The sequence below is a fragment of the Rhineura floridana genome, chromosome 7 (assembly GCF_030035675.1).
Source record: "Rhineura floridana isolate rRhiFlo1 chromosome 7, rRhiFlo1.hap2, whole genome shotgun sequence".
Taxonomy (NCBI): Eukaryota; Metazoa; Chordata; class Lepidosauria; order Squamata; family Rhineuridae; genus Rhineura; species Rhineura floridana.
The window spans coordinates 72,606,653-72,633,846 of NC_084486.1; the positions used below are offsets into that span (position 1 = coordinate 72,606,653).

At 43.9% G+C, this 27,194-nt stretch overlaps 1 protein-coding gene across 8 annotated transcripts in view; it reads right to left on the bottom strand.

The window, feature by feature from the left end:
- The window catches only part of ATRNL1 (attractin like 1), a 1,089,767-nt gene that overhangs the window by 962,551 nt on the left and 100,022 nt on the right, over positions 1-27,194 (bottom strand). For all 8 annotated transcript variants that reach the window (XM_061635905.1, XM_061635908.1, XM_061635909.1 and 5 more), the window contains exons 2-3: positions 7,709-7,792; positions 5,933-6,046 (exon numbers count right to left, since the gene is read on the bottom strand). In XM_061635905.1, coding sequence (XP_061491889.1) covers positions 5,933-6,046; positions 7,709-7,792 — 198 coding nt within the window. The remainder of the gene's footprint in view (positions 1-5,932; positions 6,047-7,708; positions 7,793-27,194) is intronic.

Below are 27,194 nucleotides of genomic sequence, written 5' to 3' on the forward strand. Positions count from 1 at the left end.
GGAGGGCCAGTTGGAGGCCTCCCATCTTGTAGCGGGAGGCTTTTCTCTTCTTAGTTAGCAGCGGCGCGACAGCGCTTTTGATGCTGCACTGCCAACTGGAGATCAGGCCTAACAGGCTCTGGACCTGGGGCACCCCCCTGCAAGTTACACAAGCATTTACACATATTGGGAAGTGAGGCTCTCTCACTCCCCACCTCACAGGGCGGTAGATAAAGGAAGAAAGCCCCCCCTGTTTGTATAGGGTGGGGTTTAGGAGGTAACGCCCCCCTTTTTGTGTAAAAGGGGTATAAGAAAGGGTAGACCCACACGCACACATTATATTGGTTTATGCATGGGGGGATAAGAGGGCAGTTTTTGCGTGTGATATAAAGGGGGGTGACTTCTCCCCCTCCTGGTTGGATTCTTGCCCCCCTTTTTTAGTAATATCTTTTGTATTGCAATTTAGGGGGCATGATTTAATAATCAATTGCCTAATTTTGCATTACATTTGCAGTGGGGCAGTGATTGCTAATTGATTGTTTTTATAGATTGAGTGTTGATAGATTGATAGATTGGATTCTTGCCCCCCCCCGTTTTAGTAATATTTTGTATTGCAATTTAGTGGGCATGGTTTAATAATTGATTGCCTAATTTTGCATTACATTTGTAGTGGGGCAGTGATTGCTAATTGATTGGTGAGTGTTGATTGATTGATAATTGATTGTGTCAATCTGCAGTGACTGATTGATTAGTCTGATCGATCAATTGTTTGTTGTTGAATTTACACAGGAGTTGTTATGCCCCCCAAGAAGGGCAAGGGTGGGCCGAAGGGCAAGGGCAGGGCTCCTAAGGCACCTCCTCTGCTGTTGTCAGGATCTGGCATGTCTCAGACAGGGGATGTTAGACCCCACTGGGCAGCTATTCTTGTGCGGCTCGAGGCACCGGGGAGGCAAAAAAGGCCGGGGGGAAGCCAGGAACACCAGGATCCTGACCTTCCAGGACCATCTCAGGCCAGACCTAAGACAGCTAAAAAGCAAAGGAGGTTGGACAATAGATCAGCTAATGCTAGTGCTGCTCCTGCTACTACTTCTAATGCTGGTGCTCTTGATGTGATTTGGCTAGGCTAGATGCACTGGAAGCTGGTCCTAGCATGGTTCCTGTGGTACCATCTGGAGAGGAAGTGGCGGTGAGGCCTGTCACAGAGGGTCAGTTGGCTGCGGTGCCATCAGGGGCAAATACAGGATGTGAGTCAGCCACACCAGATCCATGGAAGGGCTAGCTGGGATGGAATATGCCACCGTGGGATTTCTGGCCTCAAAGCGACGACAGAGTGATGACAGTTCAGGCAGCTGGGGCTCAGCAAACACCGATCAGTGCGGCCTGTGCCCAGGTATGGCAGCCATCAGGGTCAGGTGGGGAAACTGATGCTGATGCCGAGGTTGCAGGGAGCCAGCCCGCTGAGACTTCTTTACACACAATGGTAGTAGAACAGCCAGTTCAGGAGACGGCCGATGACCCGTTAGGGGCAGTGGTGCCAGACGCTGTCCCATTTGGGGAAACTTCAGTGCCTCTTGGCTTTCATTTACTACCTACTACAAGGGAAAAAATCCTACGAGGGGAGTATATTGACATTTTCTCCCTTTTATATCGGGAGCCTCCTAGGAAAGATAAAGAAAAAGGGGAAGATAGGGATATAGATAGGCCCAGACGCAGGAGGGTAGACAGGTCATGGGCCAATTGGCTACCAGCATACCTGATCTATGCAGGTGTTATAATACAGAAGCAGCCGCAGAGGGGTCCACTGCTGCTCAAGTACTTGGATATTATTTACAGGGGATACTCTGAGTTCTCTGGTCTGGCATGGCTCTCCTATGATGAGGCCTTTAGGATGAGGGTGGTATTTTATACAGCTTTGCCACAGGACAGAAAGGAGCCCGAGTTATGGCTACAATTTATGGTGGCTGCCTGGGCTCTGGGGGGGGACAGGTGTGACAGTGGGCATCTTCTGAACAGACAACCAGCAATTACCCTTCCCTGCAGTAATGCGGGGCAAGGGATTCGACAGCGGTTGCTCTGCTGGGAATTCAGCTCCAAGAGGGTGTGCACTCGCAATTCCTGTCGTTTTAGGCATGAGTGCTCCATCTGTGGAGGTTCCCACTCATGTGCCAATTGCCCCCAGGGTAGGTCATTTAGAGGGGGAGGCGGCAGGAGGCAACCCTCTCCTGGCGCTGCTCAAGGTAAGGGGCCCCTCCCCTGTTAAACTGGAAGTGTTGAGGACAATGTTGGTAGGCTACCCAGTGGATAGAGGTAGTCAGTTTTTATTACAAGGATTTTCATCAGGTTTTAGGATACCATATACCGGCCAAAGGATTGCTTTCGTGTCCTGGAACCTTAAGTCTGTCCGTGGCATGGAAGCAATTGCACAAGGTAAGACTGACAAAGAAGTACATGCAGGTAGGGTGCTGGGTCCTTTCCCTGCTCCCCCTACAGCGATTCTGAGAGTGTCTCCCCTGGGAATAGTGCCCAAAAAAGATCCTGGGGAATTTAGGTTGATTCATCACCTGTCCTATCCCAGGGGGCTCTCTGTTAACGATTTCATATCAAATAGTCTGTGCACAGTGCAATATACCTCGTTTGACTCCGCAGTGCACATGGTGCACGCATGCAGTAGAGGTGCCCTTATGGGCAAATGCGATATCAAGTCTGCTTTTCGTCTCTTGCCAGTCCACCTGGAGGATTTTGAGCTCCTAGGATTTGCCTTCTCTGGCCAGTTCTATGTGGATAGGGCATTGCCTATGGGCTGCTCTATTTCCTGTGCAGTTTTGAGTGCTTTAGCTCATTCTTGGAGTGGGGGGTCAGAATAAGGGCAGGCTCTGATTCAGTCGCACACTATCTGAATGATTTTTTGTTTGCAGGTGCTGCTGGTTCGACAGCATGCCAACAACTGATGTCTCACTTTTCTGACTTGTCAAGGGAACTGGGAGTTCCCCTGGCCACAGAAAAGACTGAAGGCCCATCTCCTGTTTTGACTTTTCTTGGTATCGAAATTGATACTGAGGAACAGTGCTGTAGGCTACCCAAGGACAAGCTGGACCTATTGCAAGTCAAGCTCCAGTAAGTTGCTAGGGCCAAGAAAGTTTCCTTGGCAGTATTGCAGGAGCTGGCTGGGCATCTAAATTTCGCATGTAGGGTGGTATCACCAGGCCGGGCATTTCTCCGGTGGGTGTATGATGCTATGGTTGGGCTTCCACAAACCTACCACAGATATCATATCACGGCTGTCCTGCATGCTGATTTAGAAGTGTGGTTGTCCTTTTTACAAGTTTTTAATGGGGTTTCCTTTTGAAGGGAGGACCTGCTACTGGAAGCTGAATTACAGGTACATTCCGATGCCTCTGGGGCGTTAGGTTTTGGGGTAGTTTTAGGGACTTCATGGTGCCGTGGGGATTGGCCACAGGCTTGAGGATGGGTTAACCAAGGATTTGTCTTTTCTCGAATTCTTTCCCATCGTAGTCTTTCTCTGGACAGAGAGACTGCAGAACTCTACTGTCCATTTTTGGTGTGATAACATGGCCACAGTACATGTTATCAACTCCCTCACTTCTAAGAATCCAAAAGTTATGGGTCTGGTCCGAGCTTTTGTTCTCCAATGTCTACATCATAATGTCTTATTTCAGGCGATGCATATGCCGGGTATTGATAATGGTGTTGCTGATGCTCTGTCATGGAACCAGATGGAGAATTTTGACACCTGGCGCCATGGGCCAGGGCTCAGCCAGAGGCTGTGCCACCCGAGATTTGGGAGATTGGAGAACGGAGTCAGAGAGGGCCATAAGCCTGTCCGTTGCACCTAGCACGCTGGCCGCCTATCAGAGAGCAGATAGGGAGCTCCAGGAGTTTAGGGACAGCAGGGGCTACACCAGAACATGGCCCATCCCCATGGAGCACCTACTGGAATTTCTGGTGGAAGGCCGGAGGAAGGGCCTTTCTGTCAGGACGCTGGGAGGTAAGCTGGCAGGACTTGCATTTTCAGCAAAAGTGAAGGGTCTTAGTGATTATACAGATGACTTTCGGGTCCATTGGATGTTGGCAGGCTGGGCTCGTGAGAGCCCTACTGCCCCTGATGCTCGTTGTCCAATATCACCCAATTTAGTAGGGCTTTTAGGGCATTGGGGGGGCATATGCTCTTCCAGTTATGAGCAGCTGCTTCGTGCAGTGGCCCTCACCTTATTTGGGGGGGCCTTTAGGGTTAGCGAGGTGGTGGCTGGGTCCAAGGCGGACTTCTCGCTGCGAGCACTTCTCCTGTCAGATATTACTTTACAGAATGGGTGTGCCACGGTTAACTTGCACTGGTCCAAGACAGATCAAGGGCATAAAGGACGCTGAGTAGAGCTGGCTGCCTCTCCTGTCTTCGACATTTGCCCGGTAAGGGCATTACGCTGTTTTTTGGCTGTGAGGGGGACGGAGCAGGGTTATTTGTTTATTCATGCCTGGGGTTCCCCTCTCACTAAATTTCAGTTTGGGGCGCTTGCTAAGCAAGCATTAAAAGGTTTGGGAGTGGACTCTTCCAGTTTTGGGACCCATTCATTTAGGATTGGTGCTGCATCTACCGTGGCCAGTATTGGTTTTTCGGCTAAGGGAGTACAGGAGATGGAGATCCAGAGCATATCGAAGCTATATTTGGCCCTTGGAGGAGCCAGGAGGGCATAAGCCCTGACCACTTGTACTTGTTTTGTTTTGGCAGGTTGCTGGTGGGGGACAGAGCAGAGGTGCATCATAATCTGCGGCCATAGCATGGTCTTCTGGGCGGGCCGTAGGGCCGCAAAGTCACGTTTTGGTGTGCAGCTGGGCCTTGGTCAGTGGGCCATGGTGCAATGGCTGGGCCGAAAAGGGATGTGCTGGGATGGGCTCCTCCCCATGTTATTCCAGCATGGTTTAGTGCGGGCTCTTCTGCACATGTTGGTCATTCACCTGGGAGGGAATGACCTGGGTTTACTGAAGGGCAAGGCCCTTAGTCTGCAAGCAGGTGAGGACTTGCACTTTATTAGGCAACGTTGGCCTTTGGGTCATCTGCTGTGGTCAGACATCCTCCCACGTAGGGATTGGCGTGGGGTGTGGGACCCCAAGGGGATAGATCGGGCTAGGAAGAAGGTCAACCGACAGCTCCGGTTGCTCATGGAGGTTTAGCTTTACATCACTCCGAAATCAGACACACATGGGCTGAAATTATAGGGCAGATGGAGTTCACCTGACAGAAGCAGGGAACAACATCTTCTTGTATGACCTGCAGAGGTGTCTGCGAGATATTCTTCTCAGCAGTGGGATAAAGGGGGACTAAATAGAGATTTGTCCCCCTTTTGTGGCGGATAGGTGCGGGAAGGGAAGTAGGTAAGGACAGCTTGGTGGCCCCTTTAGGCACATTTGGAGGTGATTGGTGGTTCTGGAGGCCTGCCAGGAAGAGCTTTACGGCTCCAGGGCAGGATATGGACTGCTTCTGGGGCCTTCTTACCTCATCCACCCAGAGTTGTACGGCCCCAGGGGTGGTGACGTGTTTAGGCCCCCCTGCCCACCTAAAGGTGTGGCTGGGGTAAGGGGTAAGATAAAAGAGCTTACACTTGTCCCAGCAGGAGCTGGTCACCCGAGAGCTGCAAACAAAGTCTCGCTTATAGATAGTTCGGCACCTAGGTTTTCCCTCTGCAGGTCAGTTAATGTTCTGTTTTTTATAGTTCATTAAGAAGCCCTTTGTTCAACCCAGTTTACTGTGTCAGTGTCTTATTTCAAACCTCAGCCGCAAAGAAGGATACTGAATAGGAGACCAGATAAGGGGGAATGGGGAAAGAATAAGGAAAGGAACCACAGGAATGACAGCAAATTTAAACTACAATGTTACACTTCCATTCACACAAAGATTTTCATAAAATTGTAACAGAAGCTATTAAGCTGAAGTACTCACCTAAATACTGCTATTAAAGGTGCATATATTGAATCTCCATCGTAAACATACATATGGTCCCAACTACATTCTGTGGCAAAATGATTAAATCTTAATCTTAAAATTGAATTAGGACTAGGAGAGAAAGTAAAAACAGCAAAAACATTAGCAACAGACTGTTAGGAAATAACATATATTCTAACAAAACATAAATATAAGCATGCCAATATAGTAGTATTTAAAAGGCAATGATTATTTTCAAATGCAACTATAAATTCAGTTCCTTAGAATTTTGTATGAAAGCAACAGTTTTGTATACATTGCAGTACATATACATAATGATCAACAGTAAATATCTATCTCACTTGTAAGCATCTGAGCAAATTCAATAAATTAATTATCTGAAGCTTGCAGAATTAGAAGACAGTGGCCTGGTTTAGATGTAACAATCGTGGATCAATAAACCACAGCTGATCTGTCTGGGAACAAGCAATGTAGCTGTATGCTTTCTCCTCACACCTCCCGTTCTTTCCCCTCCTATACACCAGGCTTCAGTAAAGGTATTTTAGTTTCTTAGATCACAGTTTCCCATGAATAGATAACTGTGGTTCAAGGGCTCCCTCTAATCCTGGATATGGATCCATAGCTTGGAGAAAAAGAATCCTGCAACTATAGTTTCCTAGTTCAGACATTATGGGAAACTATTATTTAAGAAACTCATTCTGAAATTGTTTACATATCTACTCAGAAGTAAGTCCCACAGACATCAATGAAGCTTTGTCTCTGGTAAATATGTATAGATTTGAAGCCATGAATGTATGGAGAGAGAGCAATGAGAAAGTGTGCAGGCATAAAGCCTATTCCCATATATCCATGGTATACCTGACCAGGATTGCTACATCTGAAACAGGCTAGAGAAATGGCCATGCAGTACAGAAATCAAATGTGTTGAAAATGAGCAGTCGGTTATTGCAACAGGTATGGTTTTCATCTTTAAGCATATCAGTTTCAGAGTATCTGTATTTCAAGTGCAACACTTCCATTAGCCATGGTTTGGAAGCTGCCAAATCAACAAAACAATCTGGAAATTAAGGATATGCATGGAGTTGGCATCAGCACCTGGCATCCTTAGCATGGCACATTGGCACTGACATGTGTTCGACTCTGTGCTCTGGTTATAGCATTGCATGTTGATAACAGCTAGGTCTAGGAAACTGCCCACTATGATAAAATTGTCCACAATACCAAACATAGCATCTATGTCAGAAACTGTGGGGCACTGAGAGAAATTTAACATGATAAATGTCTAACCAGCCATTGCTGCTAGGTAAGCCTGAAGCTAGTATGGCATTCAAACTTAGAGCTGGCCCCAGACATTCAACTAAAATTAGTTAAGTACTCCAAGTTGAAGATGCATTTTTGATTAAACTTTCAATGCAAAACATCCCTACCCCTGGTTCTAAAATTTAGCTAGATCACAAAATGTGCTTATTTGGAAATTCACTAGATGGTCAAAACTTTGCTACAGACCAACATTACTAATTGTTTATCAGGGGAAAATGTTACCAAGAACAATACTCTTTGCATAAAACCATGTTCTAAAGTTGTTAAAAGCTAGTTTACAACATTGTTGGAGTACCTGCGGCCCTCGTTGTTAGATTACAACTTCCATCACCCTTGACCATAGGCCATGCAGGCTGGTGCTTAGGAAAGTTGGAGTCCAACAACATTGGGAGTGCCACATGTTCCTCAGCCCTGTTTTACTAAAATAGACATTAATGCAAAACATATACTTACTATCCTTCAATTAACCATGTACATTTAGTTTTATATTTATAATTTATTGGTCCATCGGTTAAATATCCAGAAGGTTCAGTTAACCTACAAAAGAATAAATCAGTAATAATTAGCATTACAAGCCCATGTTTCTTCTTCTTCTTAAGAACATATCTAAACAGAGATTACAAATTTAAATTAAATTTAAGAAAAAGTGTTTCAAAACAACATACTTAAACACATAATTGACATAAAAATATATCTTGTCCTATCTTGTTGGAAATGGAAATGGACTGCCTTCAAGTTGATCCCGACTTATGGCTTACCCTATGAATAGGGTTTTCATGGTAAGTGGTATTTCAGAGGAGGTTTACCACTGCCTCCCTCTGAGGCTAATCCTCCCCAGATGGCTAGGGCCTGCTCAGCTTGCCACAGCTGCACAAGTCAGCCCCTTCCTTGTCAGCAACTGCCAGCTGGGGGGCAACTGGGCTCCTTGGGACTATGCAGCTTGCCCACGGCTGCACAGGTGGCAGGACACATAACCCCTGAACCACTCACTGTGGGGGTGATCTTTAGCTGGCCCTTGACACCCAGGAGACACGAGCGGGGATTTGAACTCACACTCTGGACTCCCAGCCAGGCTTTCCTCCCCGCTGTGCTATACTATCTTGTTACTATTTCTTAACCGCTTGCCCAAAAGCGGCTTAAAATGCAGTAATAAAAATATAATTAAAACAATCTTAAAATAAAAGGTGTAAAAATAACTGAACTAAGTTGCATAAAGGTTTACTATGCATCAACCCTCCTAAAAAAGCTTGTCTTGAGGAATGAATTGACCTCTTTTCAATGGCCATGTTTCACATGTCATGCTACATTATGGTTTAGTGTGACATGTCACAGTGAACTTTAGGTAGGGATCCTTATGTATATTCCCAAAGGTGTACTATAAACTTTAGATAATATCTGAAGTACAAATAGATACCAGTGCAGATTAAAGAACTCAGAAGTTACATTTCCCCCCCTGCCCACTGATCTGAGGTAGGTAGCAGCATTCTGAACTATATGAAGCTTCCAGACAAAGAACATAGGAACCTGCCTTATATTGAGTCAGACCATTGGTCTAACTAGCTCATTCTCATCTACACTGAGTGGCAGCGGCTTTCCTGGTTTTCAGGCAGGAATCCTTCCCAGCCGTACCTGGAGATACTGGGGATTGAACCTGGGACCTTCTGCATGCAAAGTAGATGTTCTGCCACTGAGTTATGATCTTATTCCAGTTATGCTAGTGAAGGATCTGGAAAGCTACAGTGGGGCCTATTTTCTATGTTTGTCAGGGGTAGATAATCTTTTTTGTTTCCTGAGGGTTGCATTCCCTTAAAGTGGTCAGGAGCTACATTTCAGTGGTGGACAAGGTCAAAGTGAGCACAGTTAACTGTCTTTACTTCCATGTTGTATAGTGAGAGAGGAGGGCACTTACTCTTTATGCAGCAAAGTAGGGATAGCCAGTATGGGCTGGAGAAGCCGAACTCTGTCCCTGATTCATCAGTCCAATCGGTTTCCATACTGAATGTAACTTCTAGCAAGCATGGAAGCCAACAGGACTGACAAAGCAGAGTGCCTTAATTTCTCAGCCTGATCAGCTTTAGGGCTGGTGAAGCAAAGCACTCTGCCTCAGCTTTGCTATCCCAAACAGCTTCCATACTGACTGCTGAGGATAGCTGAAACAACAACAGTGAGGGAAACGGCCTGGGGAAAGTTTTGTGGGGTGAAATTAGAGACCTGGTGGGCTGCATCTGGCCCATGAATTAGAGATTTCTCACCTCAGTTATAACTCCCCACCCCCAGCTTCCCATCCAGGAAAGATGGTTGTAAATCCATTTTTCTACCTCCAGTTCTTCAGTTATTTATGTTGTGAATTTTAATCATACATACATATTTGATCTGGGCTACTTTCCTAGAGTAGATGAAAGTGGGTGGTCTTGCATTGTTGAAGGATAATTTTTGTATGCATTTATCTTTTTATTCACTGATTTAAAGTAATAAATTGTTCATACTAATCCCAGTCCATTTGGTGGGATGATTGTCACCATGTGCATTGGCCTTGCTCAGGCCCAAAGAAGTTGGGTTCCTCTTCTAAAAAGGGCAAGTATGCCTAGATGGGATGATTATTGATGATATTGAGGATGTTCAGTTGAAAGTCCCCAGTCAAGATGTGGAACAACAAAGTCTTGTACTTTTCTCTGTTCAGTATGGAAGGAAGGTTTACACATTTGTGGATACTATATGAGAAGGGAAATGCTATGAATGTATAATGCAGAATGCCAGGAACACAGAGAAGGAACTTTACTGATCAGGGTTCAGAATTATTTCACTTTCCTCACTCACCTTGGTCAAAACATTTGCACATTAAATAAATTAGACATGTTCCCTTCAACTGTGCAATTTTGTGAATCTGTCAGACATTCATGAATCAGACATTTTTGCCAGTTTTATGAATTAAACAGTGGATTTGATTTAATTATAATGAGATGATATGTTTAAAACATATATTAGACAGATGTTTTGGATGTTTCTTTAGTTTGACAATATTTTTCTTAAAATGAAGAAATAAACAATTTTACTAATCCACCTCAACATGGAGCAATTCACCAAGTACCAAATATTCATTAAATCTCAGTTCATTGTACTGGTCCTTGTATGAGATTTTGTTCTGCACATTCAGATCTGCACGACTAAGGGCATGGTCCACAAATCATGCTGCACAGATGCAATCTTTTCTCAAGAAAGAAAAAAAAACTTTGAGAGGTGCATAATATTGCAATTTTTACTATACTGACAGAGATCTGCAAAATCTATTCATGCAAAATATAAAGGTATTTTTTATGAAAACTTCCTTTCAAATATGTACTTTGTAAGCTAAAAATATTTGGTCTAATCTGTCATTAATAAATATTTTCATAGCTTTTTGGAAAAAACAATAATTTGCTTTTTATGTGCTGGGGGATAATTGTCTCACAATTTTGTCCTAATTTACCCAAAGCTGAATTCACACAATCAAATATAGGCAGTAGAATGACAACATTCCCATGAAAGTGATGAAAAGGAAAAGGGTAAGTAGACTGTCAGATCCGTACTGTATTGAGACAGCTGCACTCACAAAGGATGAATAAAGACAGACAAGCAATTATTTTTGACAGAAGTTTAGAACTGCCTGACAACAGCTAATGAAGTTTTTAAAAAGTCACTTAACAGAAGACTATTACAAAATATCAAAACAGAATTACTCCTTTAAGAACACTTGTAATGAATTTCTAACCTGTCTCTGAGGGCTCACTGTGGGAACCAATGCACTAAAACAGCTCCGTAAACAAAATATAAGAATGGCTCAGTGAAACAGGAAATACTGTAGAAATCATCAAGATTTCCAGGATTAAACAGATATGAAAATATTAAAAGCCAACTAGGTTATGGGGACAACATGGTTGCTCTTTCATGTTGTAAAGTTGCAATATTGAAACAATGAGAGAGGACCAAGAAGATGATGAAGATGATTTATTCCCTGCCCTTCACCAGTAGGTCCAAGGATGGGTTACAGAAATTTAAAATACAGTGTTAAAAACAATTAAAATGCATTACATTCACAGGAATAAGTGGGTCCTAAAAATATACATCTCAACTGCTCAAGGCCAGGGTAAAGAGGCTGAAAGAGGATCAGCTGTATAAGAATGGTTCTTACCATATAGGAATATATATCCATGCATATCTTGTGGAAAATGTTAAGTATCTATCTTGCCCAATACAGAGTTGCATTATGGAAGGATCTCACATTCATTCCATGTTTTCTGATTGCTTCCCCTGCAACTGCCAGATGAAGGTTAGTGGCTGAGTCAAATTTTAGGGGGTTGTGAGCTTTAAAGGGTTAGAAGTTGTAATTCTACTGCTCACTACTAAAGCTATAATCAGTCAATTTGGTCAACAGCCAGGCATGAGAGTTGAAATTCAACATCTGGAAGGTCACAAGTTCCCCATCCCTAGTTTAACTGGTATAGTTAATATATTAAAACATTCTGATTTATTAAAAAGATGCCCCATTTAATCAGGCTGCTGATTTTATTACAGTTAAATAAATCTGTAAAATATTTTTGTATTTAAAAATCCAGACAGTACAATTTTATACAAATATAAATAAATAAATAAATTTTGCAGGTGGTGGGATTGTTATTGATATAGTAGTGCTAGTTTTCTGCTGGAGCAAAGACAATAGAAATTCCTAATCAACAGCTATTGCCCTTTAATTCTCTGGACCCGCAGAAGACAGACACACATACAAATCACTTTTTTCTTCTCTTGCTACTCTGTGCATCCCCAAGTGCTCGCCCAACTTGTTTGAACTGCTTAGATCAGTTATTTCTGGAATATGCATGCCAATCTTAAAAGCCATTCCCATAATATACATAATTATCACTGAAAAAATTGCTCATGCCCTCTTGAATGTAATTGAAAGACTACTTATTTGAAATAAACAAATGATTTTTCTAAGTTTTCCTACACCAAAATATGACTTTGGTTCAATGATTGAAATATAATTATTCTGTAAAATTAGGTTAGTAGACTGGTTTAAAAAAATCAGAATCAGGTGATTAATAAGGAAGAATGTATTTTAAGCCCAAATCTATATTACATCCCAACACATCATACTGGTTGATGTGGTATTGTAGGAAATCCAGAACATACAGGAGGATGAAATTAGATTATGGCATAATTTAACTCAGCAGGAAAGGATGGCATTAAATGGCCTAAGAAAACGTAAGGATGTTGTTTTCCAACCAGCTGACAAGGGTGGTGCAGTTGTTATCTGGGATATTAATGATGACGTATAGGAGGCACAGAGGCAATTGGAAATTCGAATACATTATGTCCCCATAGTCAGGATGCAACATCAGATGCTAACAGACTAATATTAGAGACTGTAGTTAAGGTATTATAAGTGTATATTAATACAAAGACATATGATTATCTACTACAGGCAGAGGGCTGGACACCTGTCTTCTGTCTGCTACTTAAAATTCATAAAGGGTTTTCTCAATACCCGGCCGCCCCATTGAATCAGGGTGTGGGTCCATTCTTGAAACAGTATCACAGTTATGTCAACTACTTTCTTAAACCTTTTGTTCCACTGATTGCAACTTTTTTAAAAGATACAGGCGACTTCCTGCAATATTTGGAGACAACTAAATTAGAAGATGTGAACTTTTTATTGATTACTATGGATGTAACATCACCATATACAAACATACCCCATGAGGAGGCTATGGAGGTTACAAGAATTCACTCTCAGCGAGGATAGAATAGAGGAACCCTACAATTAACTTCATTTGATGTTTAGCAGAAGTGGCGATTTATTTATTTATTTATTTATTTGTTAATTTTTTATACCTCCCCACTAGCATAGCTCTCTGGGCGGTGTACAACAGAAAGTATATACAATAAAATCACATAAATCGGTACAAAAACATATATATAAAAATCCACAAATCTAAAACCAAATTGAACATATTAAACTAAAATGCCTGAGCAAAGAGAAAGGTTGTAACTTGGCGCCGAAAAGATAGCAATGTCGGCGCCAAGCGCACCTCAACAGGAAGACTATTCCACAATTCAGGGGCCACCACTGAGAAGGCCCTGGTTCTGGTAACCATCCTCCGAGCCTCTCTATAAGTTGGAACTCGGAGGAGGGCCTTCGATGTTGAACATAGTGTATGGGCAGGTTCATATCGGGAGAGGCGTTCCAGGAGGTATTGTGGTCCCACACCGTATAAGGCTTTATAGGTTAAAACCAACACTTTGAATCTGGCCCGGAAACATATAGGTAGCCAGTGCAAGCGGGCCAGAACAGGTGTTATATGTTCAGACCGCCTGGTCCTCGTTATCAGCCTGGCCACCGCATTTTGCACTAGCTGTAGTTTCCGGACCATCTTCAAAGGCAGCCCTACGTAGAGTGCATTGCAGTAATCCAATTGAGAGGTTACCAGAGCATGGACAACTGAGGTGAGGTCCTCCCTGTCCAGATAGGGATGTAGATGGGCTACCAACCGAAGTTGGTAGAACGCATTCCGTGCCACCGAGGCTACTTGAGCCTCGAGTGACAGGGAAGGATCTAAGAGTACTCCCAGACTACGAACCCGCTCCTTCAGGGGGAGTGTAATCCCATCCAGAACAGGGTGCATATCCACCATCTGATCAGAGAAATCACCCACCAACAGCATCTCAGTCTTGTCTGGATTCAGCTTCAGTTTATTAGCTCTCATCCAGTCCATTATCGCAGCCAGGCAACGGTTCAGCACGTTGACAGCCTCACCTGAAGAAGATGAAAAGGAGAAATAGAGCTGCGTGTCATCAGCGTACTGGTGGCAACGCACTCCAAAACTCCTGATGACCTCACTCAGCGGCTTCATGTAGATGTTAAAAAGCATGGGGGACAGAACTGACCCCTGCGGGACTCCACATTGAAAAGCCCATGGTGTCGAGCAATGTTCCCCAAGCACTACCTTCTGGAGACGACCCGCCAAGTAGGAGCAGAACCACTGCCAAGCATTGCCCCCAACTCCCAACTCCACGAGCCTCTCCAGAAGGATACCATGGTCGATGGTATCAAAAGCCGCTGAGAGATCAAGGAGAATCAACAGAGTTACACTCCCTCCGTCCCTCTCCCGACATAAGTCATCGTACAGGGCGACCAAGGCTGTCTCGTGCTAAAACCGGGCCTAAAACCCGATTGAAATGGATCTAGATAATCGGTTTCATCCAATAGCGCCTGGAGCTGGCCAGCAACCACTCGTTCCAAGATCTTGCCCAGGAATGGAACATTCGCTACTGGTCTGTAGCTATTAAGGTCTTCTGGGTCCAAGGAACGTTTTTTCAGAAGTGGTCTCACTACTGCCTCTTTCAGACAGCTAGGGACCACTCCCTCTCGTAAAGAGGCGTTTATCACTTCCCTGGCCCAGCCGGTTGTTCCATACCTGCTAGTTTTTATTAGCCAGGAGGGGCAAGGATCTAGTACAGAAGTGGTTGCATGCACCTGTCCAAGTACCTTGTCCACGTCCTCGAGCTGAGCCAACTGAAACTCATCCAATAAAACATGACAAGACTGTGCTCCGGACACCTCATTAGGATCAACTGCTGTAAACTGGGAGTCCAAGTCCCGGCGGATGCATAAGATCTTATTCTGGAAGTGCCCAGCAAATTCATTACAGCGGGCTACCGATTGCACTATCACGTCCTCAGGGCCAGAATGAAGTAGCCCTCGGACTACTCTAAAAAGCTCCGCTGGGCGGCAAAGAGAAAAAACCCTCTCTCTTTTTTCAAAACCATATTATTAGCAGCTATCTGGTATAGCCATGGGGTGTAAGTTTTCCCCTTACAAATCTGTACATGGATAGGTTTGAACAAACCTACATTTTAAATGATAATTTATTTCAAAAATACATAAGATCTTACAAAAGGTATCTGGATGATATTTTCATAATTTGGGAAGGAACTGTTGAAATTCTTATGGAATGTAGGACCTACATTAATGGGAAGCATGATGCTATTAAATTTGAGTTAAATTATGACACCTCCAGAATTAACTTACTAGATGTGTAAGTAATTAAAAATGGAACATCTCAACATAGGAAACGCACAAATGTCAATTCCTTTCTGAAATATAACAGTCTCCATCCAGCTCATATTTAGAAGAAATTCCATATTCCCAAATAATCAGACTCAGAAAGATTTGTAGTAATGTATGTGATTTTGAAAAACAGATTAACATTTTAACTGAACAACTTCAGACTCATAGGTATCAAGAAATTTGAAACATGCCATTATAAAGTTAGGACAATGGAAAGAATTTATTTAATCTAAAGAAAAAAACACAGCAGGAATCCAGAATATTGAAAATTTAGACTTATGATGACTATAATGGTTCTATACAGAATGCCATACTGGAATCTACTGGCTGTTATACCAGGATATGAAGCAAAACAATTATTTGTGTATAAATATGCAAGAAATTTAAAAGATCTATTGGTACATAGAAATCTTTAAAAAAGTAGATATGACTCTATTGGCCTTATGTTCCATCATAAAGTTAAAGGCAATTTCCCACACAGTGGGAAACACCACAGCAGTGTTTTTAACAATTGTGCAAAACTTAAGGAATTTGTCAGTTGCAAAGATCACAGAAAGTACAAGCTACAGGACTTTTACAACTGTAATACTAAAGGGATATATGTCATCCAGCGCCCTTGTAAAGTTATGTACGTCGGCATGACAACAGGGAAAATAAAAATGAGAATGTGTGAGCATAAAAGCTGCATTAGGAACTGCAGAATGCACGCTCGCACAGTGAAGCATTTCAATAAACATGAACATGCGGATAAGGACTTGAAGTTTTGGACCCTGGAATGGATCACTGGATCAGGACAACAATTTGAGACTAAGCTAAGGAGAGAACTTTTTTGGATCTTTACCCTGAAGACATTGATGCCAGGTGGTTTGAATGAGGATTTGTATTTGTATGGTAGTTAATATAAAATTTTGCTGTTACCTATATGACAATGAGTTTTCTGTATATTTAACAGTTGACCATCATGGTTATTTAAAATCTGATTGCTTGCATGTATTTGCTTGATCTTTGTATAGTACCTTAGAATGGGTAAATTGTTGTCTTTATGACCAACAGCTGTGGAAAGAAAGGTCTGAAACACGGCTGTTTTAACTTCTGATTCAAAATTAGCCATATAAACTTTGGATCTGCACAACTGCCATTATCCATGGCTTCATTATTTATTCATTATTCACAGGAATTGGACTGTAAAGTTATAAGTATCTTATATTCGATTTGCTCTATATTCACTGGCTACACCAGTGAACTAAGGCCAATGAAACAGGCTGGACAATGACTGGAGAGCAAGTGGCAAAAGATGTGGTGTGAGGCTGATCGGGCACAAGTAAAACATCATAACCGTGCCAACTGTGTGGCGGTGAGGGTGGCAAAGAAGGCCCACTTCCCTGCCACCATCACATCCTCAAGTAGCCATCCAGTGAAGCTTTTCCGTATTGTCAGTGGTCTGCTGACATCAGCTCCAGGAAATGGAGTTTTAGACCCTTCAGAGGCCCACTGTGGATTGTTTGCTTAGAGGGTAAAGTTGCTCGCCTCTGTAACAAACTTGATGCTCCATCCACTACTATTGTCCCCAGTGAGGTGTCCAATATAACGGCTGTTGCAGGTTCTTAGGATTGGTTTCAGTTGATGCGGCCTGATAATGTGGATAAGGTACTCTCAACAATGCAGCCAGCGACGTGTCCTCTCATCCCTTGCCCTTCTTGGCTTATTAAAGCTTGCAGAAGGGATATGATCTAGTGGAACCAGGGTGTACTCATTGTGTTGTTGCAGGAGGGAGTGGTCTAAGCTGCCCTGAAAGAGGTGGTTATATGACCACTCCTGAAAAAATTCACCCTGGACCCAGTGTATTGTGACAACTACCACCCGGTCACAAATACCCACTTTTTAAGGAAGGTAACCAAGAGGGTTGTGGCGCAGCAATTGCAAGTACTTTGGAATGAAACAGATTTCATTCCAGTCTGGGTTCAGGCCTGGTTATGGGACTGAATCGGGCTTGGTCACCCTGATGAATAACCTTTATCAGGAGGACGGGGTGAGTGTGACCCTGTTATTCTTACTTGATCTCTTGGTGGCTTTTGATATCATTGAACATGGTAACCTTCTGGGCTGACTTGGTGAGATGTATCGGAGGCACTGTTTTACAGTGGTTCTGATTCTATCTCCAGGGTCGTTTTCAGAGAATAGCATCGGGTGACTGTCTTTCAGCTTTGTGCTGTAGGGCGCCACAGGGTACCATTTTGTCCCTGATGCTGTTTAACATCTATATGAAGCCCTTAAGAGCAGTCATCAGGAGATTTGGGGCGAGGTGTCAGCAGTACACCAATGATACCCAGCTCTATTTCTCTGTAACATCTGAATCAGGAGAGGCTGTGCAACCCCTGGACCACTGCCCGGACTCAGTGGTGGGCTGGATGAGGGCCAATAAACTGAGTCTGAATCCTAGCAAGACGGAGGTACTGTGGGTCGGTGGTTCCTGAATTCAGATAACTGGTCAGTTGCCTGCTTTCGATGGGGTCATGCTCCCTCTGAAAGAGCAGGTCCATAGTCTGGGGGTACTCCTGGATCCATTTGTCGCTAGAGGGCCAGCTGATCTTAGTGCCTACGAGCGCTTTTTACCAGCTTAAGCTGGTAAGACAGCTGCAGCTGTTTCTGGACCAGGACAGCCTGACCACTATCAGGCTGGATTACTGTAATGTGTTCTATGTGGCGCTGTGCTTGAGGTTGGTCCGGAAGCTGTAGCTGGTGCAAATTGCAGCAGTGTGACTGCTCACTGGGGCAGGGTGTCACTCTACTGCTGAAAGAATTGCACTAGCTACCCATTAGCAACCTGGCCAAGTTCAAGGTCTGGGTTTGGTGTATAAAGCCCTATACAGCTTGAGACCAGGATACCTGAAAGTTCGTATTACCCCTTATATGCCCAGTAGATCACTATGCTCTGCAGGTAAGGGCCTCTTGCAGATACCATCTCATCAGGAGATCCATTCCACACAACATAGGAAGCAGACCTTTAGTGTAGTGGCTCCTACCCTTTGGAATTCCCTCCTCTTAAATATTAGACAGGCACAATCTGTGTTATCTTTTCGGTGCCGGCTGAAGACCTTCCTCTTTGAACAAGCCTTTTAAGTAGAGACCTTATCCCAGTCTACATCTGTGTTGGAATTGCGTTTTAAGATGTTTTTAAAGCTTTTTTTATAGATGTTTTTAAAGATGCTTTGTTTTAATAGATTTTAAAGTCTGTTTTTAAGTTATTTTGGATTGTTTTTAGTGTTTTTGTTTGCTGCCCTGAGCTCCTACTGGGAGGAAGGGTGGGATATAAATGCAATAAATAAATAAATATCATTTATATAATTTAGTTTTTTTTAGTATTTTTATGTAGCATTTGTGTCATTCCACATTAGATTGCGATATATATTGCTTCCAGTTTGAAAGGATTTTTTTTTTATTTAAAAGCCTGGGTGAGTGCCATTATAATTTATATAAAATATATTGTTGCTAAAAAAGCTTTTTTCCTTTTGCGGTATTAACCAATATTATTTGTATTTATACATACAATTGGCCACAGAGGAAGACAGGCATCTGGCCAAAACACCAAAGGAGCACTTTTTAAATATATATATATATATGTCTTATCAACTGGTGTTATTAAGTGCCTTTGGACTAAGTCTTTAAGTTTGCTTTTATTGTTTGAGATATTAAAATTCTCATATTCACATATTGTCTATCAACTTTTTTTCTGAACCTTTGCACTTTGTTAAAGATAAGCAACTTTTTTTCTGTTTAGTAGCCATGGACAGCCTTATCCTCCAGGAATTTGTCTAATCCTCTTTTAAAGCCATCGAAATTGGTGGCCATCACTGCCTCCTGTATGAGTAATTCCATAGTTTAACTATGCACTGTGTAAAGTATTTTCTTTTGTCTGTCCTGAATCTTCCAACATTTAGCTTGATTGGATGTCCACAAATAGTGTTGTGAGAGAGGGAAAAACTTGTCTCTATCCACATTCTCCATGCCATGCAATAATTTTATACACTCCTATCATGTCACCTCTGACTGACATCTTTTCTTTAAACTAAAAAGTCTCAAATGCTGCAATGTTTCCTCATAGGGGAATTGCTCCATCCCCTTGATCATTTTGGTTTCTTTTTTCTGAACCTTTTTCAACTCTGCAATACCTTTTTTTGAGAAGAGGCAACCAGAACTGTACACAAATGCAGCCACACCATAGATTTATATAACAGCATATGATTTTGGCGGTTTTATTTTCAATTTTCCTAATGATCCCTAGCATGGAGTTTGCCTTTGTTACAGCCGCAACACACCAAGTCAACATCTTTATTGAGCTATCCACAACGACCCCAAGATCTCATTCCTGGCTGGTCACCATCAGTTCACACCCCATGAGCATATGTGTGGTATGAAGTTTTTTTTGCCCCAACATTTTACGTTTGTTTACACTGAATTGCATTTGCCACTCACTCATTTGGAGAGGTCCTTTTGGAGCTCTGCACAATCACTTTTTATTTTAACAACCCTGAACAATTTAGTATCATCAGCAAACTCAGCCACCTCACTGCTCACCCCTAACTCTAGGCTCATTTATGAACAAATTTAAAAGCACAGATCCCAATACCAATCCTTGGGGGACTCCACTTTCTAAATCCCATTGGGAGAACTGTTCATTTATTCCGCCCTCTATCTGTTTCCTAGCCAGTTCCTGATTCACAAGAGGACCTTGTCTCTTATGCCACGACTGTTAAACTTACGCAGGAGTCTTTGGTGAGGTACCTTCTCAAAAGCTTTTTGAAAGTACAAAGTATACCGTGTCAGCTGATCATGTCTATCTATGTGCTTGTTGACAATCTCAACGAACTTTAATAGGTTACTGTCGGGACGCAGGGTTGGGGTCCCGGGGATTTAGATCAATGGGATTCACAAGAACTGGAGAGAAGGGAGGGGGCCACTTCGCCCGAGTGGAGCGAAGACGAAGCAGAGGAAATTCCAGAGATACAGTTACCTAGCAACTGGGACCTTGAGGGTTTTACAGTTGCAAAATCTCCCCTGGAGGTTCCCACGCCTCCTCTGCTCCAAAGCTCAGAACAGACGGGGGAAGAGGGTGGGCTGCTCCAGACAGAGAAGCCTGAAGAAAGTTCAAAGCCTGCCCCCTCCCTTTCCCCCATACCGGAGTTGGAGACTTCAGAAGAGGAGGGGCCCATGCTTCCCCTGTCGCTGCGTACTTGAAGACAGTTGAAGAGACAAGAAAGGGGGGGAGAAGGAGGGTGGCAACTGAGGGTCCGGTAAGGAGGAGCGAAAGGCTCCGTGCCCGTTTGCCCCCTTCTTAAGAGACAGGCGGGAAAGCAGTTCCTTGCTCTGTCAACTTTCTTCCACGTCGCAGGATCTATAACTCTGTGTTGCTTCATGAGAAGGCACGGTCTATGTTTGGATATTACCTTAATAAAAACTGAATTGCTTTCAACCACAAGCCTGGTTCCTGAGTCCCATCCTGGGCCTGACAGCTTGACAGAGACACCTAAATCACCCTCTACGCTCTCTTCACTTGACCGTGACAAGATGTCAAAGGGAACGGCGGGGGGAACAAATCCCACTTCTGAGACGGAAGAAGTGAGACTTTTGAGGACTAATGTGGCTGATCTGCAGACGGATGTTCAAACCTTGCTGGCAGCAGTCAAGGTGCTGAAAATGGATAATCAGGCCTTGCAAGCCACGGTCGATCGGATGCGGGCAGCCCCTCCAGCCGCGGCGGTGAAGATTCCCATTGGATTACCCCAAAAGTATGCGGGGCAAAGTGATCAGTTGGCAACTTTTGTGGCTCAATGTGAGTTATACTTGGATGTCAGGAATGCAGAATTTCCGAGTGATGGGGCTAAAGTGGCCTTTGTGATCAGCCTCCTGGAGGGAGAAGCTGCAAAATGGGTGACCCCGTACCTGGTGAGAAAGGATACCCTCCTAGGAAGATACAGAGGATTTATCCAAGAAATGACCGAGATGTTTCAAGACCCGCAACGAGCTGAAACAGTAGCGCGGCAGTTAGGCGCACTGAAACAAGGCAAAGGAACTCTTTCCGAGTACACTAATGCTTTTAAAATTTTGTCCCAGGAAACTGGTTATAATGAGGCAGCCTTGATGTTTATGTACCGAAGTGGACTGAATGCTGAAATCCTGGATGAGCTGGCCAGGACCTCCCCCCCCCCCACTGACCTGCCAGGGCTAATCCGGCTATGTTTACAGATCGATCACAGGCTGGAAGGAAGGCACCTGGAAAAGGAACAGGAAGTCCCGAGATATTCAGCCTCGGCATCCCACAGCAAAGTCCTTTCCACTTCAGGAATGGCAGGTAATGCACCCGAGGGACAGGGAGGGGCTAGGCTGAGACTGTCAGAAGAAGAAAAAGAGAGATGACGCCGAGAGCGTCTATGCTTTTTTTGTTCGAAACCGGGCCATGTGGCCAGAGATTGTGGACTGAAAGGGGGGAAGGCAGAGCCGTCGGGAAACTAGAACACCCAGTCCAAGTGCAGGCCGGTGGACTGGGGGCAGTGTTGTATAAAGGCCCTCCAATGACCCAACCCCCCTCCAAAGGAGTGTTGGTTCTACCTATTCGGATTACAACTTCCCAAGGAGTGATGTTTAACTCTACTGCATTAATTGACAGTGGGGCCTCCACAAATTTTATGGATGCAAAGTTAGCCAAGCGTTATGGAATTTCTAGGTGGAAACTGGACGTTCCCCTATCTGTGGAGACCATCGATGGGAGACCCCTGAAGTCAGGAGGGGTGACACACGCCACGGAGGAATTGAAACTCCAAATTCCTGGGCATGAGGAGTTCATTTCGCTGTACATGTCAGATCTCTCGAACTTTGAGGTGATTCTGGGAATGCCCTGGCTAGCCAAGCACGAACCCAAAATAGGTTGGAAGGAGGCGGTGGTGTGGTTCACCTCTCAGAACAGACGGGGGAAGAGGGAGGGCTGCTCCAGACAGAGAAGCCTGAAGAAAGTTCAAAGCCTGCCCCCTCCCTTTCCCCCATACCGGAGTCGGAGACTTCAGAAGAGGAGGGGCCCATGCTTCCCCCGTCGCCGCATACTCGAAGACAGTTGAAGAGACAAGAAAGGGGGGGAGAAGGAGGGTGGCAACTGAGGGTCCAGTAACGAGGAGCGAAAGGCTCCGCGCCCGTTTGCCCCCTTCTTAAGAGACAGGCGGGAAAGCAGTTCCTTGCTCTGTCAACTTTCTTCCACGTCGCAGGATCTATAACTCTGTGTTGCTTCATGAGAAGGCACAGTCTATGTTTGGATATTACCTTAATAAAAACTGAATTGCTTTCAACCACAAGCCTGGTTCCTGAGTCCCATCCTGGGCCTGACAGTTACTGAGGGCTCATCCAGACAACTGCAAAATATGTGACACGCACACTATGTGTGTTTATTATTTTTCGGTCGTCCAAATGACGTCACACGCTGTTACGCATTTTCGTGGGTTAAATCCGCTCCTTCCAATACCGGCAAAAATGCGATTTGCTTTTTTAAACCGGTAATCATCCGCTGCAACATTAGGGGCTCGGATGCAAAACCACAGTTTATAGAGTTGTAGGCAGTCCATAGGCGGACCTTGGGCGTGTCCCAGTACCCCTTCTGTCTTTACCGTCCAATCATGGATTTTCACTTGTGCACATGTGCGCAAATGTGCTTGGAAAAGCCCGGGAAACTGAACCAATCAGAGCCACAGGATGTTACGTTGTACTTCTCAGATGCAGAAATGTACTGCAGTTTACGCAGCCACGTTGTAGGTAGGGGAGAAAAAAGTGGTGGTTGCCAGCCTAATTCATCTTTCCACTTCTGTGCAAGCTAGCAAGGAGTGGCAGGTTGCAGTGGACCGCCAGCCAGCTGGTCATCAGCCGCAGCTGGGGTCACTGCACTGCCCAGGCTGATGGAAACCAGGGGCAGTAGCCCTGACAAAAGGCTGGGGGGGGCCAAGCAGCCCACCAACTGATCGCTGGCCACCTCACAGCTGATTGGTTCGCTGCACTGCCAGGCAGCAAGCGGCAGTAGCCACAAGAAAGCCTCCTTTGCTTCCAGGGAGATGGAGATCGGCACAGATCTGGCCCTGAACACCACGCTCTACTGGGCTTTTAAGATCTTTTAGGGTTTTTTTTTCCTTTTCTCTCTCCCGCCCCTTCTTCCCTTTCAAATTATTTTGCCCCTCTTAAGGATGAAAGAAGGAAGCTTTTTCTCTCTCTGCAGAGTTGCAGAGCTGCTGCTACTGCCTGCTTGTTAATTTCACGTTGAAGTGGAAAGATAATGATCCGATCCCTTTATGTGCTTTCTGCAGAGCTGCTGCTGCTGCTGCTGCTGCTACTGCTTGTTAATTTTGGAGTGAGCAGAAACATTGTATCCAAGGATAATGATCCCATCCCTTTATGTGCATTCTGCAGAGGGGCTGCTGCTGCTACTACTGCTTGTCAATTTCACATTGAAGTGTAAACAGTTGCAAAGTATAACGATCCCATCCCTTCATGCAAGAACTAATGTTCTCTTTCGCTACTCGATGTTTAACTCTTATGGTAGCTTGAATTCATGAAAGGGAAATATAGTTATGTACAATGCAATAGGAACCCAAATAGTAGCTGGATATAAGCTCTTATTTCATGCAGGTTTTTTCTTTTTTAAAATGTATCTCCAGAAAAGTTAACATGCGTAAAGGTAGAAAAGCATACAGTTGGTTTCGCAAAATATCGCAAATATGAGCTAACAGAAATACAAAAATACAAATGCTCCAGAGTGGCGAGCGGCAAAGAACTCCATTACAGCCACAGGAAATTCAAACTTTCGCGCTCGCATTTTGTGCTTCATTGCAAAGGGGGAGAGGAGCACATGTCATCTTTTGTGGGCCAATTGGCTGATAGGGGGTGGTCTTACAGGAGGAGCTGGGAAAAAGCGAAAAGAATATAGGGATCTTCCTGCTGCGTGTGTGGGCACCAAAAAAAGTGGTTTTTTTATCGGGAAAGAGCGAATAACAGGCAAAGTGAAGACTGTCAGATGACAAACCAAATATGGAAAACATGGAATATCCCGCTCCGTTTGGATGAGCCCTGAGACAGAACTTACCCTTTCAGAAGCCATGCTGCCTCTACTTCAGCAAGGCTTGTTCTATATGCTTGCTTATTTTATCTTTAACAATGTTTTCCTCCACATTAATGGAACAGATATTAAGCTAACAAACCTGTAATTTCCAGGATTCCCCCCAAATCCATTTTTAAAGATGGTATATTGGCCCACTTTCCAGTCCTCAGGCATGGAGGCAGATCTTAAGAACAAGTTACATATTTTTGTTAGAAGATCAGCAATTTCACATTTGAGTTCTCTAAGAACTCTTTGGTGGATACCATCTGGACCCAGCGATTGCTCAATTTTTATTTTGTCTATTAGCCCTATAACTTTAACTCTCATCACCACTGTTCGCCTCAGTTCCTGACTCCCTTCCTGCAAAAATTAGTTCAGGCACGACAATCTGCCCTATATCTTCCACTCTGAAGAGGATGCACAGAATTCATTCAGCTTCTCTGCAGTCTTCTTATACTTTTTTAACACACCTTTGACGCCTTTATCATCCAAAGGTCCAATCACCTTCCTAAATGGTCTCCTGCTACTAATGTATTTAAAGAATGTTTTGTTGTTGGTCTTTATGTTTTTAGCAATGTGCTCCTCAAGTTCTTTTTTAGTATGCCTTATTATCTGCTTCCATTTCTTTTGCAAAAGTTTGTGTTCCTTTTTATTCTTCTAATTCAGACAAGACTTCCATTATTAGCTCCTTGCTGCTAATAGCATCTTAGACTGTGCTTGTTAGCCACGCTGACATAATTTTGGCCCTTGTGGTACCTTTTCTGATCTGCAGTATGCTCCAGTTGAGCTTCTAATATTGTGTTTTTAAACAACTCCCAAGGTTTTTGGAATGATTTGACCGTCTAATTTTTGCCTTTCAACTTCCTTTTTACCTATCCCTTCTTTTGACATTTCTTCTTTTGAAGTCAAATATGACTGTATTGGATTTTCTTGGCAATTGGCTGCTTACATCTATATTTAACTTAACAGCACTATGGTCACTGCTGAAGCCTCTAAGAGACTGATGAAAAACAATTCAGCTCACTCATGTATTGTATTAATATATAGATTTTGCATTTATTTATACAAAATAGACACCTAAGGATGTAGTCCTATGCAATCAATGAAATTTGGAACCAATCCACACAGTAAATCTCTCCTCCATGCAAGCATCCACAGCCATTCCTTGGGCACACATGTGCCTATGTGGACTGCAAATTAAGAACATAAGAACATAAGAAGAGCCTGCTGGATCAGGCCAGTGGCCCATCTAGTCCAGCATCCTGTTCTCACAGTGGCCAACCAGGTGCCTGGGGGAAGCCCGCAAGCAGGACCCGAGTGCAAGAACACTCTCCCCTCCTGAGGCTTCTGGCAACTGGTTTTCAGAAGCATGCTGCCTCTGACTAGGGTGGCAGAGCACAGCCATCACGGCTAGTAGCCATTGATAGCCCTGCCCTCCATGAATTTGTCTAATCTTCTTTTAAAGCCGTCCAAGCTGGTGGCCATTACAGCATCTTGTGGGAGCAAATTCCATAGTTTAACTATGCACTGAGTAAAGAAGTACTTCCTTTTGTCTGTCCTGAATCTTCCAAAATTCAGCTTCTTTGAATGTCCACGAGTTCTAGTATTATGAGAGAGGGAGAAGAACTTTTCTCTATCCACTTTCTCAATGCCATGCATAATTTTATACCAATATGTTTCCGGGCCAGTTTCAAAGTGTTGGTTCTTACCTATAAAGCCCTTAACGGCATCGGACCGCAATACCTGGCGGAACGCCTCTCTCGCTATGTACCTACCCGGTCGCTGCGCTCGACGTCGAAGGCCCTTCTCCGTGTCCCAACGCATAGAGAGGCACGGAGAACGATAACTAGAGCTAGGGCCTTCTCAGTGGTGGCCCCCGAACTATGGAACGCCCTCCCTGATGAGATACGCCTGGCGCCTTCTTTGTTATCTTTTCGGCGCCAGGTAAAGACCTACCTCTTCGCCCAGGCATTTTAAAAATTTTAAAATTTGAATTGAAAATTGAAAAATTTTAATTATGTTTTATTGTGTTTACATCCACTTGTATTTTAACCTGTTTTATTATGCTGTACACAGCCCTGGGAGCTTATTGCTATAGGGCGGTCTAAAAATGTAATAAAATAAATAAATAAATAAAATACACTTCTATCATGTCTCCTCTGACCCGCCTTTTCTCTAAACTAAAAAGCCCCAAATGCTGCAACCTTTCCTCGTAAGGGAGTCGCTCCATCCCCTTGATCATTCTGGTTGCCCTCTTCTGAACCTTTTCCAACTCTATAATATCCTTTTTGAGATGAGGCGACCAGAACTGTACACAGTATTCCAAATGCAGCCGCACCATAGATTTATACAACGGCATTATGATATCGTCTGTTTTATTTTCAATACCTTTCCTAATTATCGCTAGCATGGAATTTGCCTTTTTCACAGCTGCCGCACACTGGGTCGACATTTTCATCGTGCTGTCCACTACAACCCCGAGGTCTCTCTCCTGGTCGGTCACCGCCAGTTCAGACCCCATGAGCGTATATGTGAAATTAAGATTTTTTGCTCCAATATGCATAATTTTACACTTGTTTATATTGAATTGCATTTGCCATTTTTCTGCCCATTCACTCAGTTTGGAGAGATCTTTTTGGAGCTCTTCATAATCCCTTTTTGTTTTAACAACCCTGAACAATTTAGTGTCATCAGCAAACTTGGCCACT